The 17,575-nt window shown below is 46.2% G+C and overlaps 1 protein-coding gene across 1 annotated transcript in view; it reads right to left on the bottom strand.

The window, feature by feature from the left end:
• The window catches only part of LOC102926594 (scavenger receptor cysteine-rich domain-containing protein DMBT1-like), a 120,115-nt gene that overhangs the window by 42,435 nt on the left and 60,105 nt on the right, over positions 1-17,575 (bottom strand). The window contains exons 26-38 of the mRNA XM_076553836.1: positions 14,199-14,416; positions 12,778-13,089; positions 12,007-12,039; positions 11,471-11,494; positions 9,682-9,835; positions 7,467-7,684; positions 6,539-6,850; positions 5,185-5,235; positions 4,277-4,315; positions 3,111-3,422; positions 2,571-2,594; positions 1,859-1,903; positions 180-494 (exon numbers count right to left, since the gene is read on the bottom strand). Coding sequence (XP_076409951.1) covers positions 180-494; positions 1,859-1,903; positions 2,571-2,594; positions 3,111-3,422; positions 4,277-4,315; positions 5,185-5,235; positions 6,539-6,850; positions 7,467-7,684; positions 9,682-9,835; positions 11,471-11,494; positions 12,007-12,039; positions 12,778-13,089; positions 14,199-14,416 — 2,057 coding nt within the window. The remainder of the gene's footprint in view (positions 1-179; positions 495-1,858; positions 1,904-2,570; positions 2,595-3,110; positions 3,423-4,276; positions 4,316-5,184; positions 5,236-6,538; positions 6,851-7,466; positions 7,685-9,681; positions 9,836-11,470; positions 11,495-12,006; positions 12,040-12,777; positions 13,090-14,198; positions 14,417-17,575) is intronic.

Raw genomic sequence — 17,575 nt, 5'->3', positions numbered from 1 at the left:
TGTGACAATGGACAGTGGATCTTCATTTCCTGACACTAGGGTGACCAATATTGTTAGCTGTTGGAGTCCAAGGATGCTTGAGAGGCATGAGACTCTTGGTGCTAACGCCAGGATAAGTTCTCCCCAGCACCTGGTCTGCTGCTTGGTAGGAAAGTGAAGTCCCAACAGAGACTGGGTACCTGAACAGATGGCTCCTGCATCCTCATGGTGATCACAGTTGTGCACAGACAGGCCGAGGTGGCGGCAGTGCCCTAGGTTGGTCTCTGTGCCCAAGCACTTCACATCGTCTAGGAAGATGGGGCCAGAGCCATCGCCAAACAGACTGCTCCTGGGGGCCGCCAGGGCCACCCCACAGCCCAGTTGTTGACATACCACTTGGGCGGCCTGTATGCTCCAAAGATCATCACACACAGACCCCCAGGTCCCATTGAAGTAGACTTCCACGCGGCCCTCACACTGGCTTTTCCCGTTGACCAGTCTCACCAGCTGCAGATCTGCAGGAGCCAAGGGACAAGTCAGTTGAGGGTCCTTCAGAGCTCAGAGAGAACAGCGCATCAAGCTAGAGAATCCTAGCCTGGGGTGCAACCTGCTGTTGGGGTAACAAGCACCTGACTATGAAGGGCTGTGCTGACGTGGGAGACCTATATGCACAAAGGAACACATACGACCACTTTCTGTACTGGAAATTTAATGTGTTTCTATCTATGCTGGGTTGTCATCCTGGGCAGTTTTGTTATGGAAATGGAGGCCACAGGCTAGCATTGAGGAATACGTACCTTTAAAAAAAAAATGCCATGCTTCCATGGAGCTGTTTCCCTAGTCCTCTCTTTACCCTTTCTTTTGAGATAAGAGTCTCACTAATTTTCCTAAGCTGGCTAGACCACACTCCCAGGCAGCCCTGGAACACACAATCCTCCTGCCTTAGTCTCTGTAGCAGCCCAAGTCTCCAGGTCTTTGGCCCCATGCACAGGGCTAATTGTTTTTAGGGTCCTTTTTCATAAAGCCACTTTTCTAAAAACTGGGAAAAAACGCAGCTGCAGGCTGAGAGTTCAGGCTGTATTTCTAACCTGGTTCCCTCAGATAGGACGCAATTTACAAAATAAAGTTAGTTGTTCATCACTTGAATCCAGAAAATGTAAAGTATCTATCAGAGATACAGCATCCCTGAGGCAAGGTGGAGAATTCCCAGGAAGAAGACCCTCTGAACTAAGATAGATGAAGTCGATTCCCAGAGTCTGAACCCACAGAACCGGGGTGGACTGTTTTCAAGGGTTGACTAAGGCACAGTGTGGAGCCTGGCCTTTGAGCATCAGATTCTGCAGTTGAGATGGGTGCGTACATTGGCTCTCTCTTTGAAAAGACCCCCATAAGAGGAGAAGCTGCATGTGACAAGCTCTAATGAGCTTCTTTGTTATGTAGCACCAGATCCATAGGCCATGGAAATAATGGTGTGTGTGTGTGTGTGTGTGTGTGTGTGTGTGTGTGTGTGTGTGTGTGTGTGTTTGCACATGTGTTTTGTACTTGCCTGTATAGTTATATTAGATTTCACCCCAGGTTTATTCTTCAGGGTGCCTTCTACCTTGTGTTTTGAGAATATTGGCTCTCTTATTTTTACCTGGAACTGCTTGATTTGGCTTGACTGGCTGGCCAGCAATCCCCAGAGAGCTGTCTGTCTCCACGTGTCCCAAACTGGGATTACAAGCATGTGCCGCCGTGCCTGGGACTGAACCAGGTTCTTCTGCTCTCATGGCTAGCATTTTACCTACTGAGCCGTCTTCCCGGCCTCCTGGGCTTCATTTCTGTTAGTCACAAACAGCCTCAGAGCAAAGAGTCACAGACTGTAAGAGTGAGGACGTACCTATTGGATGGAAACCATGTGGATGTCCCTCAGGAGCTGAAGTAGCTGTACAGGTAAGAAGGGGGAAGGGGGAGGAAGTTATCATAAATACATCCGAAGCAAATAAAAGGCCAGCTCATACCCTTACGTGCCATCTAAATCATAGAAGTGAGTTTGCCTTTAAGCAACTCACTTGTAGCTGATCAGATAGTTTCCATTTAAAATGCGACAACGGCTCATGCATGTGTGCGCATTATTCTATGTAAGAATGAGACATCAAGTTTATGTTGGGATTGTGAAGCTGTGACCTCATAGCAGGGTCTCACTGTCAGGTCACCAGCCTCATCCCAGGTCACGAGTGTAGGCTGCAGATCGAAAAGGAACCCCTGCCCCCCGGGTTCATCTGCCTCTAGGACCACCTGCCCTCCTTGGCCTCCCAAGGCCTCTGTTGCATGAACATCTATTTTGGGTCAAAAACTGGTATTATGGTTTCCTGCTGAAAGGTGGCATTCATGTGCAGAAGGGATGGCACAACAATATGTTAACATCCGTCCATGTTAGATGCCTTTTCTCTGGGTGCATGGCAGGCCCCCAGAGCCCGGGGGACAGCAATCTAGATCTCAGGGAATCATCAGAAAAAAAAAAAAAAGAAAACTCAGAAGAGAGACCCAGTGTGGTAACCCTTTTGGTAAACTTTAGTCATTGGGCATGAAATTCGTGATTTCAGAGATACCTGGATGTCCGGCAGCTGCAGAATCTATAGAGAGAAGGGAAACATGAGATGGTTGACATTAGAAGCCATGGTGGTGAAGTCCTGAAGGCCATGGCCTTTGTTTAATTGCAACTGAAGGAAGCTGGCGGGGGCAATTCTTCTCAAGCATCCAAGGCTGCCCCCCTCTGCTGTGGGCTTTCACTTGCCTAAAAACCCAGGCACACGATTCTGATAGAATTAATCTTAGTAACAAAAATTACAACAGCTAGCAATTTTGTGTAATTTACGGTTTCTTAGATGCTTGGCTAAGCATTGTATGGTTGTCTTGTCAATGCCTACCAACTCTGTGAGGTTAGCACTATTATTTTCTTTATTGTAGGGCTGATTAATCTCTTCAGACCCTCACTTTGAAAATAGCCACCCCAAGTATTTCAAGCATAGTTTTCAGTGTTGGAAAAAAAAAAAACACCACCCTGCCCATGAAGGCAGACTCGAGGTGTGCCAGCATTCAGGCTTGGCTCGGGGAGTTCTAGAGCTGGCCTAGGATGGGCCTTCTCTCACCTGCACAGATGACACCAGCATCTTCCTGGTGCCCACAGTTGTGGGTGAGCCAGTCGCTGTGAGGGCACTGTGCCAAAGAAGACTCCTTTCCTGTGCAGTTGACATCATCAAGGAGGATGCTGCCTGACCCAGGGCTAAAACTGGTGCCTGGTAGGGCAGATAAAGCTGAACCACAGCCAAGCTGTCTGCAGACCACGTGGGCATCCTCTATGGACCAGTTGTCATCGCATACGGTCCCCCAGGTGTTGGCATAGTACACCTCAACTCGGCCCTCACACCTGCTTGTCCCATTCACCAGCCGCAGGTCCAGACCTTGGTGGGTAAGCCAAGAACAATCCCCTTGAGGGCTCACTCTTAAAGACTGCCAGAAATAGCAGCTATTTCCTGGGAGTCACGCATTGACTGTCAAGGATGGTGGACCCACTTCCTTTTTATTTCAATTCTTGTCCTTGGTACCATTCCATGTGTTTTCAAGATTGTGTTTGGTAAAGGAAAGATTGTTCCTTGGCCAGCTGGACCAGGAACTTGCCCTGGGGTCTTCTTACTGCAAGTTGCAAGTCTTAGTTTCTGGTGCTCACCAAGTTTGTTTTATTTTTTTATTTGTCATAAAGAGCTGTGCTAACTGGTGTGTGTGTGTGTGTGTGTGTGTGTGTGTGTGTGTGTGTGTGTATGTGTGTGTGTGCATATATGTCTGTGCATGTGTACACTGATTAAGGGGTGATAGCAGCAAACAGCAGGATCAAGAGTGTCCCATGTGTCAAGGTGTTCCAGGGAATGAGAAGGGCAGTCATTGCCTGCCGATGCCCATAGTCAAAGGCTGTTGTGTCAGAAGAGAATAAAAAGTCAGAAGACAGCCTAGGTCAGTTCCTAGGTAGAGTTAGGTAAGGACAGCAAGGCACCCTGGGTCTTAACAGGAGCCAGCTTCCACACCAACCCTCTGCAAATTATCCTTGCTTCTTGCAGTATTTTCTAGTCCCAGATTTTCTAGATGGGCCAGGCATTCTCAGTCTCCTTCCAGTAGCAGCCATCAACAGGGCCAGCCTGAGCTAGGGAGGAGGGTGGGCCTAGACAGTGTGTTCAGCAGGGATGCTTCTCCTCCAGCAATGCTGGATTCTGGGCTCAAACATTACAAAGGAAAGGTGACCGAGGAGTGGAGAAAAGGTTACCTGTTGATGCCGACACCCCTGGCTGCTTTACCAACGATGCTAAAGATGGATAGAAAGCAAAAGAAGAAAATTATACCACATCTTTGGTAAGTGTCAGGCATCTTCAACTCTTCATCAATTTCCAGGGGGCTCTCCATCTTCGAGACTATCTACGGATAGCTTCAAGTCACATCCCTTCCAGTACATTTCTCTGTAAGGAGTAATCCTTCCATCCCTCGAACAACATGTACACGGTGAATACAAACTACTTTAGAAGCCCATGAAAATCAGAGCCTGGGGGTTAACAGATTTTTTTTTTTTTAAAAAAAAATACAGTTTAAAAACAATGAAGCATCCTTTGAAGACCTCTGGCACCAGAATAACCCAAGCTGAAGCTTCCTCTGAAGGCTTGGGGTCTTTCTTTCTCTCAATTCTTTTCTGCATGTTGAACTTTGCTCTTAAAGACCTGCCCCGAAGAGCAGTTGACCAAGTTTGAAATGTGGTAACTACTGGGCCCCAAAGAGCCAGGAGCAATTGTAAAAGTTAATGCTTTGGGCTTCTTTGTTCTTAGTCCTGCTGAGGAGAAAGCAGTATGTAGAGGGAAGTGCTCACAGTGCTCTGGCCCCGGGAACCAGAAGTCATGGCTGAGATCTACATAGCATGTCCTATCATATGCCAAGCCCTGTGCCCACCCCTCCCTCTGCACTAGGAAAGTCACCTAATCCCAACATATCCTGAGGATGCAAATGCCACCGTGCCACCTCCTCCCGCACATCCACAGGAGGAAACAGAGACTTGAAATAGTCCCGCGATTTGCTAGATTTAGTGATGATGAAGACAGGGTGTTGGCCCCTAACCACTACCCTACTTCCCAGTGGAACTCTGCCAATGCAGGTTAGAGCCAACCAATCAAGAACAACTGACGTTACCTGAAATCGGATCACTCACGGGAGATGACGGTGCTGGGAGAGACAGGGAGGCTAGGAAAAACACACGCAGAGTCAGGGGAGTCACCAAGTCATCTCTCTTCATCCTTTTAAACCCCACAGGTAAACCTGCTTATTTGAATTATTTGTTTGGGGGAGGGACCAAAGCCAGATGTATCCCATCTGAGCATCTAAGAGTGACCCCGAGTCACCACCTGAGCTTCTGGATTCCTAGGTCCAGTCTGTCCTGATAACGGATACTAGAATATAATTCCTTTCCATTTCAGATAGTCACCTATAGGAAGCATCTGTCTTACTAGTCGGTTTGGTTTTGTAATTCTTATTTTTAAATGAATTAAAAGTCGGGGGAGACCTTGATCTGGAGGAGGTGGGAATGGGGGGTGGGCTGGGGGGAGGGGTGGGCGAGAGGGGGAGAACAGGGGATTCTGTGGCTATTATGTTGAACTGAATGGTGTTGTAAAATAATAATAATAATAATAATAATAATAAAAAAAAAAGTCCATCAATTACACACAAGATCCCATGTAGTCCAGGTTAGCCTCAAACTTGCTGTCAATTTGCTGTGTAGCTGTCCTGTGGGTGCTGGAAACTGAACCTTGGTCCTCTGGGAGAGCAGCCAGTGTTCTTAAGCATCTAGTCATATCCAGGCCCTATTAATTTTTTTTTTTTAAAGATTTCTGATTGTGATAATGATTTCATTGTCACTGTGTATGGTGGTTTGAGCCAGAGTGACTCTCAGAGGCTCATGTGTTTGAACACTTGGTCCCCAGCTGGTGGAACTGTTTGGTTTTGTTGAAGGAGGTGTGTCCCTGGGGACAGGCTTTGGAGTTTCAAAAGCCTAAGGAATTCCCAATCAATCTGCTTCTATGGATGGATCAAGATGTGAGCTCTCAGCTACTGCACCAGCACCATGCCTATCTGCTGCCATGCTCCTCATCATGGTCATGGACTCTAACCCTCTGGAACCATGAGCCCCAAATAAAATGATTTCTTGTATAAGTTGTCTTCGTCATGCATGTTTTATCATAGCAATAGAAGAGTAACTAAGAAACTGTGCTTCTGTTGAATTGTGGTCTTGCCACAGCATGAGGCCCAGGCTCTCTGTTTAAGCTGACGAAGTCTGAAGTTTCAAGTTTCCTTGGAAAAGGAACTCACATAAACAAAGAGTCAGATTAAAGGAAATGGTTATGAAAATCACACCTTGAGTAGCAGGTGGGTGTGCTGGCACAGTGGCCTGGGGACTGTTCTAAATTCCCTTCCTGCTTTTTGTGCGGTGGGGCTGGAGGCTCCCAGAACTGGAAAGTCACCAACCCATCTGGCTCAGAACCCAGCCCACCTGAGCAGATGACACCAGCATCCTCATGGTGGCCACAATTGTGGGCAAACCAGCCACCGTGCAGACACTGCCACAGTCTGGCTTCCGTTCCCATGCACTCCACATCATCCAGGACAATGGGGCCTAGGCCTCGCTCAAAATGGGCTCGGCCAGTGGCTGCCACAGCTCCACCACAGCCCAGCTGCCGGCACACCACCTGGGCATCTCTCAGGTCCCAGCTGTCATCACACACAGTGCCCCAGCTGCTGTTGTAATAGAGCTCCACGCGGCCTTCACATGGGTGGCTGCCATTGGCCAGTCTGAGTGCCACATCTGGAAAAGCAGACACGCAGGGTCACCACCCTGAAGCTCCCCCTTGGTTGATGAGCACTCGAAGGTAAGGAGGACATGCTCTCTGCCTTGGCTAGCTTTGAGGGCTCAGTCCTCACACTGGGGAGGGCACCTTATGGGTTACAGCTGGCTGCTGAGGACCTTGGGTTTGATACAAATGTGATATTTGACCCAAGGGATGTTTTTTCAACACCCCCACATACACACACACCCAGGGTTAATTTTATATTCCACAAAACCCAAAGAAGACTCTCAATAGCCTTTTATAAAGTGACAATATTGAGCATGTAAACACTGTCGCTCTACCGTTTGCGAACTCATTATCAACATAGTTTTGAATAAAACAGGTTCTAACATGGGGCCAGCTGAGTCCCCTTTCTCTGAACGGTTCATGGACCTCTAACCATGAAGATGTGTGCACCTAAGTCCAGAGCAATGTGCAGAGCAAGAAGTCTCTCCAACCTACAGCTCAGGAGCTGCAACTGACAGAAGCCAGGGAACCACTCGCAAATCCCTAGCACCCAGGTGACCGAAGGTCCATCTGAGTTCAGTGCCACCACCAAGCAGGACCAGCGTCTGAAATGATGGAAGGACCTACCTCTGTCTTTCTCATCTTGCAACAGTGACTCATAAGATGCATAGAATCCAATGTTGGTGACAATGTCGTCACTGTGGAACACCACGCTCATGTGGCTCGAAGAAGACGTAAACACTGGGATTGTTTCTGAACAGAATCTCCCCAGTGAAAATGATTCACTTTGTGGGCCATCAAAAATCTCAATGAAGTCATAAGGGCAGCCATAGAAGTTTTCCATCCTGTGGATGAGATGGCGTCAGTCAAGCTCCTTTCCGTGGCCCTTTTCTCCAGAAGTGACTTCCCAGATGGTAGCAGCAAGGGTCAGGCAAAGCTACTGCAAACCCATACCTCTTCCCACAGGTTGGAAGAAAAGCTTGACCCTGCTGATGTGGCCAAAGGTACCTTTCTGTTTCTAAATAGTTTTTTTTAGTTTTGTATTGAAATAAAGTATTTTTACACAATATGTTCTGCTCACATTTCCCCCTCATAGCTACTCCCCACTCAGCCAACTCCATGTCCTTTCTTTCTCTCTTTAAAAGATAAACAAGCAAACAACAAACAAGAAACACACACACACACACACACACACACACACACACACACACACACACACACACACACACCACCCACAAAATGGAACTCAAAGTATATAAGCAAAACACCAATCAGATATAAGAAATTCCAAAACAAAGCAATTTGAGACAAAAAGTCTACAAAAATACCTTTAAATTCATTTTCTTTTAATTTGTCAAAAGTTTTAATTCAGCTGGGTGGCAGTGGCACACGTTTTTAAACCCAGCACTCAGGAGGCAGAGCCAGGTGGATCTCTGTGAGTTCCAGGCCAGCCTGGTCCTACAGAGCGAGATCTAGGACAGGCACCAAAACTACACAAAGAAACTCTGTCTCAAAAACTCCCGCCCCCCAAAAAAAATTTTAATTCAATAATATATTTTCAATGTGTGCTATAAGCTCGTGGAACATAATTTAAGTGATAATGATGGCCTTTGGTAAGAAGGAAAATCCCCCATGCCCACTGATCCCCACTTGATGCTGCTTGCCAGAAGCAGTTCTTTTTCCTTCCACAGGTAGCTTGCACACGAAGGGTGGCAGATTTGAAATAGATTTGAAAAGGTGGCAGGTTTGAAAACAGTTGTCCACTGTTTTCTTCAATCTCATTCTGTAGCAATAGTCACTTATTCTGTGACAGTAACATGTGGTTGTACCAAACATCTGTTTAGTGGATCTCCTGCAGATGGGCAAGTCGATTAATCCCAGTCACTGTCATTGTGTGCAAGCTGCACACTCTCCGTGTTCTCACAGGACTTAAAGTTCTGGGGCTTGTGTACTTACACTTTTGATCAATATTACAAGGCACTTCAAGGTACAGCCCATTTGGGAGAAGTTTAGCCTTTAATATTTTTTTTTGGTTTTTTGAGACAGGGTTTCTCTGTGTAGCTTTGCGCCTTTCCTGGAACTCGCTTTGGAGACCAGGCTGGCCTCAAACTCACAGAGATCCGCCTGCCTCTGCCTCCCGAGTGCTGGGATTAAAGGCGTGCGACACCACCGCCCGGCTAATATTTTTATGTAATATTTATACATACATATACGATGCGCATTCAGACCTCCCCAATTCCTTCCTTTCCAATTCCTGCCCACTTTTCCTCCCAACTTTACATTCTCTCTCTCTCTCTCTCTCTCTCTCTCTCTCTCTCTCTCTCTCTCTCTCTCTCTTAAATTTTAGTTATTTTTACCTATTTGTTTATTTTGAGACAGGTCTCACAGTGTAGCCCTGGCTGCCCTTGAACTCCCAGAGATCTGCCTGCCTTTGCCTCTTGAATGCTGGGGGAAAAGGCATATGCTACCACATCCATTTTTATTTTAAATTTGCTACTCACTGAATCCATTTAGTGCTTTCTGTACGTGCATGGGTATGGGGCTTTCTACAGGAACCTGGGCAGCCTCTCAGGGCCTGCATCTCTGAAGAAACGTGGCTCTCACCCTCCCAGTGGCCATCAATTGCCAACAGCTTCTCAGACAGGGGTGGGACTTCCTGAGCTCCCCCTGGTGTATGCTGAGATTTTGGCTGGCTTGATGCTATGCAGGTGTTGTGCATGGGGGTTCATCTGTTATGAGTTCGTGTATGCTACGGCACTGCTGTGTCTGGCGAAGAGGTCGTCAAACTGATGTGTGCAGAGCCAAGTAATGATAACTGTAAAAGCAGAAAAGATTTACTCACTTGACCACTTCAAAGGTGAGTCTGATGTGAGCACTAGTATCCACTCGTATGTCCCAGGCACAGACCACATTGGTGGGATATTTTTTAGGATACCAAGGACTGGAGAAGGAGCCTGAACTATTTGTGAGCAAACCACCACACCGGAAACTTTCATCTGTAAAAAAAAAAGTGAGGAAATCCCATGAGGAGACACCAGCCTCTGATGCTTTTTGTTTTGTTTTCTTTTTAGCAAGGTTAAGAGGAGATACATTGAAAGCAGAAGTAAAGAAAACAAGCTGAGTGTATGGGGTGCACGTCTATAATCCCAGCACTGGGAAGTCTGAGACAGGATCTCAAATATGAAGCGAGTATGAACTGTAGATTCGGAAGAAAGACAACTATACCAACAAAAAGAAGTAATGAAAGCTTATGCTAGAGCTGCCTTTCCTTTTTTATTTTGGTGCTTTTTTATGGGGGAGTGTGTGTGTGTGTGTGTGTGTGTGTGTGTGTGTGTGTGTGTGTGTGTGTGTGTCTATGAAGGACAGAAGATGGCACTGGATCCCTTGGAACTGGGGTGACAAGAAGTTGTAAGCTGCCTGATGTGGGTGTTGAGAATAGAACTGAGGTCCTTTGCAAGAACAGCAAGTGCTCTCTTAACTGATGAGCCATGCCACTAGCCAGGAAAAACAACAACAACAACAAAAACAAAAACAAACAAAAAAAACAAACATTTTTTTTTTTGATACAGGGCTCGAGTGGCTGAGGCAGACTATATAGCTGGGGGTGACCTTGAACTCCTGAGATCATCCAGCCTTCACCTCCTGAATGCTGGAATCATAGGCACATGATCATGACTTGGCATCATGACTTGTTTCATGCAATGCTAGAGACTGAGCCCAGGGCTTCCTGTGTGCTAGACAAGCACTCTAACTACTGAGCTACAGCCCCAGCCTCAGCATCAGCCTTTTGACAGATGAAGATCATTCCCTTTGTGGCGGGGAAATGATAGCAGCTAGAACTGAATGGGCCTTATGAACCCAGATGCCCGGGTAGGTTTACATGTGCAAACCCAATATGCTGTGCCGTAGAACAGATCAGTGATTCTCAATCTATGGGTTGTGACCCTCACAGGGCTCACATATCAGATATCCTGCATATAAGATATTTATGATTCATAACAATAGCAAAATTACAGTTTTGAGGTAGCGACAAAATAATTTTGTGGTTTGGGGTCACCACAACATGAGGAACTGTATTAAAAGGTGGCAATGTTAGGAAGGTTGGGGCTTTCCGATTGACTTTATTAAAAGAAATAATTGGGAGGTTGTTAAACTGATTCACGATCTTAGTTCCTACATAAGTAAAGCAAAGTCAACTCAGTACAGATTGTACTGCCAACTCACCTCTAACTAGGAACTTCCCACTCTAATGACCCAAAGGAAGACATTGGCACACTTTCACCAAGCAAACATTGGCCTTGCCTCCAACTTTGCCCTATCAAAGCCTATCCTCCTGGTGGAGCCCCAAATGACCCCAGCTTGCAGCTGCTCAATTCAAAATGGCTATCTGCTCAATATCCTTTAAAGTTCTAAGGCACCAAAGCTTATCTTTTAATAATTATATACAAGTTGGAGCTGAAACCAAAACCAAAATTCATTATCCAGTTAGTCCCAGACTCTTGGACTTGGTGTGAGATAGCTATAAACTCCTACGCAGCAGCTTCTCACCTACCAGAAGAAGAAAGGGTATCAGCCAGATACAGGGGGAGTTAAAGTGGAAAGAGAAGCACATACAAGAGGAGCTGTAGTACCTGTCATGATGTCACCAGTGGAGTCTATGAAAATACACAGAGAAAAAAGTCATGATCGAGAATTTGCATCTATATTTCATTTTTTCTTAAAATACTGAAGACTATTGACCTTCAGAATCAATCATTCCCCTGCACTCAATGGACAGCGAAGGCCCTGACTCTCAGGAGCTTGCACATTTGTACCTCAAGAATATGGAGGGGGCCACTGCAGACAACCTGGAATTTCTGGTTCCTTGCTCCATCTAGAACCTCATGACATGATCATCACTGCCAGCAGTTGCTCCCCTCTCTACTGAACCAGTAGCCAGGAGATTTCCTCTCTGGTGGATCTGAACCCTTCCCTTACTCTCCCTTATCTTCTCACCCTTTGCAGCAGTCCAGTCCCACCATCTTGCCAACTATAATAGGCGTTAGTGCCTTTGTTCATCAGAAATCAGAGTATCTAATCGAGCCGTCCTCTCCAGCCCCAGAACTCGAATGGTAGCTGGGATGCTCACCCATGAGGGCCCTGACAACTGAGTGTTGACAGACAGTACCTGCCGGTCCTGGGCTTGGTGTGTCGTCAGCACCTATTGAAGGTCAAATGTGAGGGTGAGAGACAGATTAAATCAGGTGGTCACACGACTCCCTATAAATATCAGGCTCTTGGTTTAGGATCAGACATGCTCTGTTTGGGCCATTGGAAAAGTAGAAGTAGAACTCATCCAGGCCAGTGAAGGAATCAATGAGCCAGAGTAAGGGAGCACACTATCTATACCCTTGTGGTTCAGGTACAGCATGGTGTTTGTTTGATTTTGGCCAGTCACTGGGCCAACAGAGCCTCTGTAACAGAGATGAGCTCGGTCTTTAACCCAGGACCTCAGCCAGGCAATACTTAGAGAACATGGCCCTGCATGTGGTGTTGGATATGCCTTTGAGGGCCTGATCAGTTGAGTACAGATGCTGTGGTCTCTACTTTCCTGGAAGCTGTGGGTATGAACTGAAAATTCAGATGCTCTGGTTGTAGGACAGTTTGGCACTCACAGAACATTTGGTGGGTACTGGGTTATTACCAGCACCCAGGCATGCCAGGCCAGGTATACGTCTGCTAAAAAACTGACCATTTATATAACTGCTATTTTGAGCACTTTACAGGTGCCAGAATCTAAGATCAAAAACTATTTCTTAAATAAATTGACTTAAAAATTGGCTCAAATCCCAGTGCTCATTGCTGACCGCTTGCCTGCTGGTATTGACATCTCCCTTCCCAATGGCTGGGGGTTGGCGAGGCTCTGTCTCTGAGGTGTGGTGCACGCCATGCCACTCACCTGAGCAGACCACGCTGGCATCCTCATGGTGCCCACAGTTGTGGGAGAACCATCCGTGGTGTGTGCATTGCCACACCTTGGCTTCATCACCCATGCACTGCACATCGTCCAGCAAGATATGGCCCACGCCTCTATCAAAGTAGCTCTCAGCTGGGGCTGACAAGGCCTTACCACAGCCCAGCTGCTGGCACACCACCCTGGCATCCGTCAGGTCCCAGCTGTCGTCACACACTGTGCCCCAGGTACCATTGTAAGAGATCTCGACTCGGCCCTCACACCTGTGGCTACCATTCACCAGTCTCAAGGCTATACCTAGGAGTGGAAAAAATAGGTGCTTCTGAGATGTGACCTTGTCCTCATAGTCTAGGATCATCTGCAGGTGGAAAAATGTTCTGCGTGTTGGACCTTAGGAGTGGCCCTGTGACCTGATTCCCTAAAATAGTCTTGCTTTATGGCTGCTGAAGAGCAATTGATGCCTGCTGATTTTTTAACCTCCCCCCTTTCTCTCTCTCTCTCTCTCTCTCTCTCTCTCTCTCTCTCTCTCTCTCTCTCTCTCTCTCTCTCTCTCTCTGTGTGTGTTTGTGTGTATGTGTGTGTTTGTGTGTGTGTGTTTGTGTGTGTGTGTGTGTGTGTTTGTGTGTGTGAGTGTAGACATCTGTGTGGATGTCAGAGGACACCTTTGGTTGTTGGGCCTTGCCTGGTTTGAGACAGGCCTCTTCTTCACCTATCTACATCCCATTCACACCAGTCTAGCAGGCTTGTGAGCTTCTGGGAATTTGGCTATCTCTGCCTCCCATTTTACAGGGATCACAGATATGTGCTACTGCACCCAGTTTTGTGGGTTCTAGGGATCTGAACTCAGGATCTTTACCCACTGAGCCATCTCCCAGCCCAGTATTTTAGAGTCTCATAAGCTCCCAAAAGTATCCCAGTTGGAGGATACCTTACATAAAACACAGAGAGCACTGGAATGTTCCTGCTCCCTGCTGTGGGACCTGAGAGGTCCACAAGTGTTCTGGATGGTGTGTGTTGACCACCTTTCTTCTGATCATCCAGTCAGAAGAAAGTAGATGGACAATTATACTTCGTGATAGTTCCAGAATAATCTTTCATACTACTTTATCCCTTCCTTTGGGGAGGGAGGCTCTCAGTGGGATTCTCTATTGGCACACACAGATAATATGAGACAGGAGGTCTCAGCCGTATGTTTCTAGATGCTTTAGTAGAAGACAGTGACTGTGGGTGGCAGAGCAGAGATAAGGGCTATGACTGCAGTCATACTAAGTGTATGCCACTTAGTAGCAGAGGTGGACACATCAAGTGTGGTATAATTCAGGTTAGATTTTAAGTGCACCTTCTCTCTAAATGGGACAAGGCACAGCCAGATGTACTTCCTGCAAGGTACATGTCAGGATACCCACCATTCTGCCTTTCATCTTGGTGAACAGTGTTGTACAGAGCATAGAACCCTGTGTTGGTGATCATGGAGTCACTTTTGAACACCACTGTCATGGAGTTTGAAGAGGAGAGGAATGTGAGTTCTGCCCCAGCGCAGACTTTGCCCATGGACAGCGAGGCAACTTGCTTCCCATCAAACACTTCAACAAAGTCATAAGGGCACCCGTAGATGTCTTCTAGCCTGAGGGGGTAAGGGCAGCATTAGTCCCCCCAGTCAGTCAGCTCTGCCAACTCCTCCTTCCCACCTCCACTCATCACTCCTCCTCTAAGAGCCCTTGAGTTTACCCCTACCCACATACGGGACCCCCGCCCCAGACTATCCTGGTTCATCTGGTCTATTTTGGTGGCCTCCATCTGGAAGCCTAGTTTCCAGCCTCTCTGAGCCTCTTCCCCTTTGTCCTAAATATCTCTTTGACCCTCTGATTCAAGCCCTGCTTTGGGTGGTAGTCAGTGTCCATCAGAGACTCACAGAGTAAAACACTCAGGAAGACCCTGACTGGGGGAGATAACACCACCCTAAAGAGGCCTAGCGGGAGGACTCATCTCACCAACGTCCCAAACTGCCTGCATTTCCATGAACCTGGACGATGAGAGAGTTAACCTGGACAGTGGGTGGCAAGCATCCCACACGCTGCCTTCTTCTGCCTTGACCCTAGCCTAGTTTTACAAGTATTGATTGCTTTGACGTCATAGCACATATTAACTTATCACTTCCTGAAAATTTCCACTGAAAACTTCACGGTTTGCTTCAGAACTGTTTGTCTTTCCATCTAGATGTAAACTCACGGCAGCAGAGGTCTTATCTATTTTGTTCAGCCCTCTAAGCCCAGTCCTAGACAGGAGCCCACACAGAGTGGGAACAATCAGTACATATGGAAAGCTCTCTGGTGCTTATCTAACATAATAAATATTACATAGCATGTAACATGATATGTATAATTTCTGAACTATAGCAAGTAGCCGTCTCTGCCTCTGTTGTAAATTCTCATTGCAAACGCACTTATGTGTGTGTGGATATATATATACATACATACATACATATATATATATATATATATATATATATATATATATCCACACACATATATATATATCCACACACCCAACGAACACACTTTAAACACAAACTTAGTACTAGATTTTAATGTCTGCCATTGTACATCTATCCCAGTGAGTAAAAACCAAACACCTAAAACTAACACATTTTTGTTTTGTTTTGTTTTGTTTTGTTTTTGAGACAGGGTCTCTCTATATAGCTGTCTTGGAATTCAGTGTGGGCACCAGGCTTCCCTGGATGTAGAGATCTTCCTATCACTGTCTGCTAAATGCTGGGATTAAAGGCACCATGTCCAGCTATAAAAGAACCATCTTTCTTTCTTCCTTTCTTCCTTTCTTCCTTTCTTTCTTCCTTCCTTCCTTCCTTCCTTCCTTCCTTCCTTCCTTCCTTCCTTCCTTCCTTCCTTCCTTCCTTCATTTATTTATGGTTTTTCAAGACAGGGCTTCTCTGTGTAGTTTTGGTGCCTGTCCTGGATCTCACGCTGTAGACCAGGCTGCCCTCGAACTCACAGAGATCCGCCTGGCTCTGCCTCCCGAGTGCTGGGATTAAAGGCGTGCACCACCACTGCCCAGCTAAAAGAACCATTTTTAAAGGGGAAAAAGGCAGCGACACAATTTCTGTGTAAGGTACAACAGAGTGACAGTCACAGGTATTGAATTCAAATGGAAGCTGCTCCCAGAGCGGTTCCTGTGCAGAGGAGCCAAGAAAGCCCCTGAGGGACCTTGGCTTTGACTTGCAACATAACTAGCTGAACTTGAGCTATGTCTTGTAAATGATTGTATTGGGACTGAGTGGTATAGTGTTTGCATGGCAAGTATGGTGTCTTGGGTTCAAACCCAGTGGCTTAAAAATGAGAAATAAATGCCTATTTCTTTATTAAAGAAAGCCAATTCAAGCTTGACCTGAAATAGTCAACATAGTTACACAGCTAGGGCCTTCCCAGTGGGATGGACCAATGAGACAATTCTACAGCTGCAGCCAAGTGCATTCTCTTTGTTCACCTCTGTGTGCCGAGGAAGGCTTTCCTCTGCAGTTCCTTAGTGCAGCTCCGGAATCAGTTCTCGTTAGTTACCTGAATCCTTGTTGGCCAAATCAACTAAAAATATCACTGTGCCCCAGTTTACCCGTTTTTATCAATCTGAAAAGTTATTACTTCAGAAAGCAGGAACACTTGGTGAGAATGAAATGGCAAAACTTAAATCTAGTAGTATAACTCAGAAATACCATCGATCTCTTTTGAGAGAGGGTCTCTTGTTGGTCTGGAGCTGGAGGACAGATGACTTGCTAGCCACTGGAATCAGCCTGTCTCCACCTCCCCAGCAATGGGGTTACAAGTATGTATTGCCACACTTAGCATTCTTAGGTGGGTTCTGAGGGTCGAACTCGGATCCTCTTGCTTGGCAGGCAAGCACTTCACCGACTGAGCTATCTCTCCGGCCGCCACATATGGGCGTAATTTTACCACTTAAATATGAATCGAAGTTCCGTAGGCATTGCAAAAGAAAAACAAATAAGCCTCAACGTAAGTCGGGGCTTCTTGGTTTTAGTCTCACAACTGTGCTCAGGATGGTATTGGAAAACTCTTTTCTTGCGAGGGGTGGAGGGAGTTGTCTAGATCATCATAGGACATTCAGTAGCCTTGACCTCCATCCACTAGATGGCAGTGCTTCCTCCCTCAATTATGACACTCAAAAAAAGACCCCAGACCTCGGGAAAATATCTTGTAGGCAGGTATAATCACCTTTAGTTAAGAAGCCCTTTGTAAATAAAAAAAAAAAAAAATTGTATGACCCAAGAAACAAGATGTAAACAACAATATATTTAGATTTAAGACCATCAAACCCCCAAATCATCAACTTTCTCCCTGTTCTGGGCAATACATTAAACTACTTCATAATCAGTGTGCTTTAAAACTATAGGAGGAATTTATATTGCAAAAATTATTTAGATTACAGGAGATTTGGGGCATTACAACCGCTTGGAATAGTGAGAGAGTGGCGTGCTCCATGTCACTGCCCACACTTCTTACACCCATAAAGGTAGCGCTCTGATGGTTGACTGCTGTGGGTAATGAACGCAGGTAGAAGGAAATGCAGAGGTCTGGGACACACTGAGAGACAAAGTCAGGAAGAGAGAATGACCCTGATGTGACAGCATAGAAAGATGAAAACATGGTTTCATAGTATCTAAAAAGGTTGGTTTTTGCTTTTTTGTTTTTTGTTTTCATTAAGAAGTTACCTATATTCTAGAGGGGAGGGGCTTGGTCCTGCCTCAATTGAATGT

This window comes from Peromyscus maniculatus, chromosome 1 (genome assembly GCF_049852395.1).
Source record: "Peromyscus maniculatus bairdii isolate BWxNUB_F1_BW_parent chromosome 1, HU_Pman_BW_mat_3.1, whole genome shotgun sequence".
Lineage (NCBI taxonomy): Eukaryota > Metazoa > Chordata > Mammalia > Rodentia > Cricetidae > Peromyscus > Peromyscus maniculatus.
This window is presented reverse-complemented; position numbering and strand designations above follow the sequence as displayed.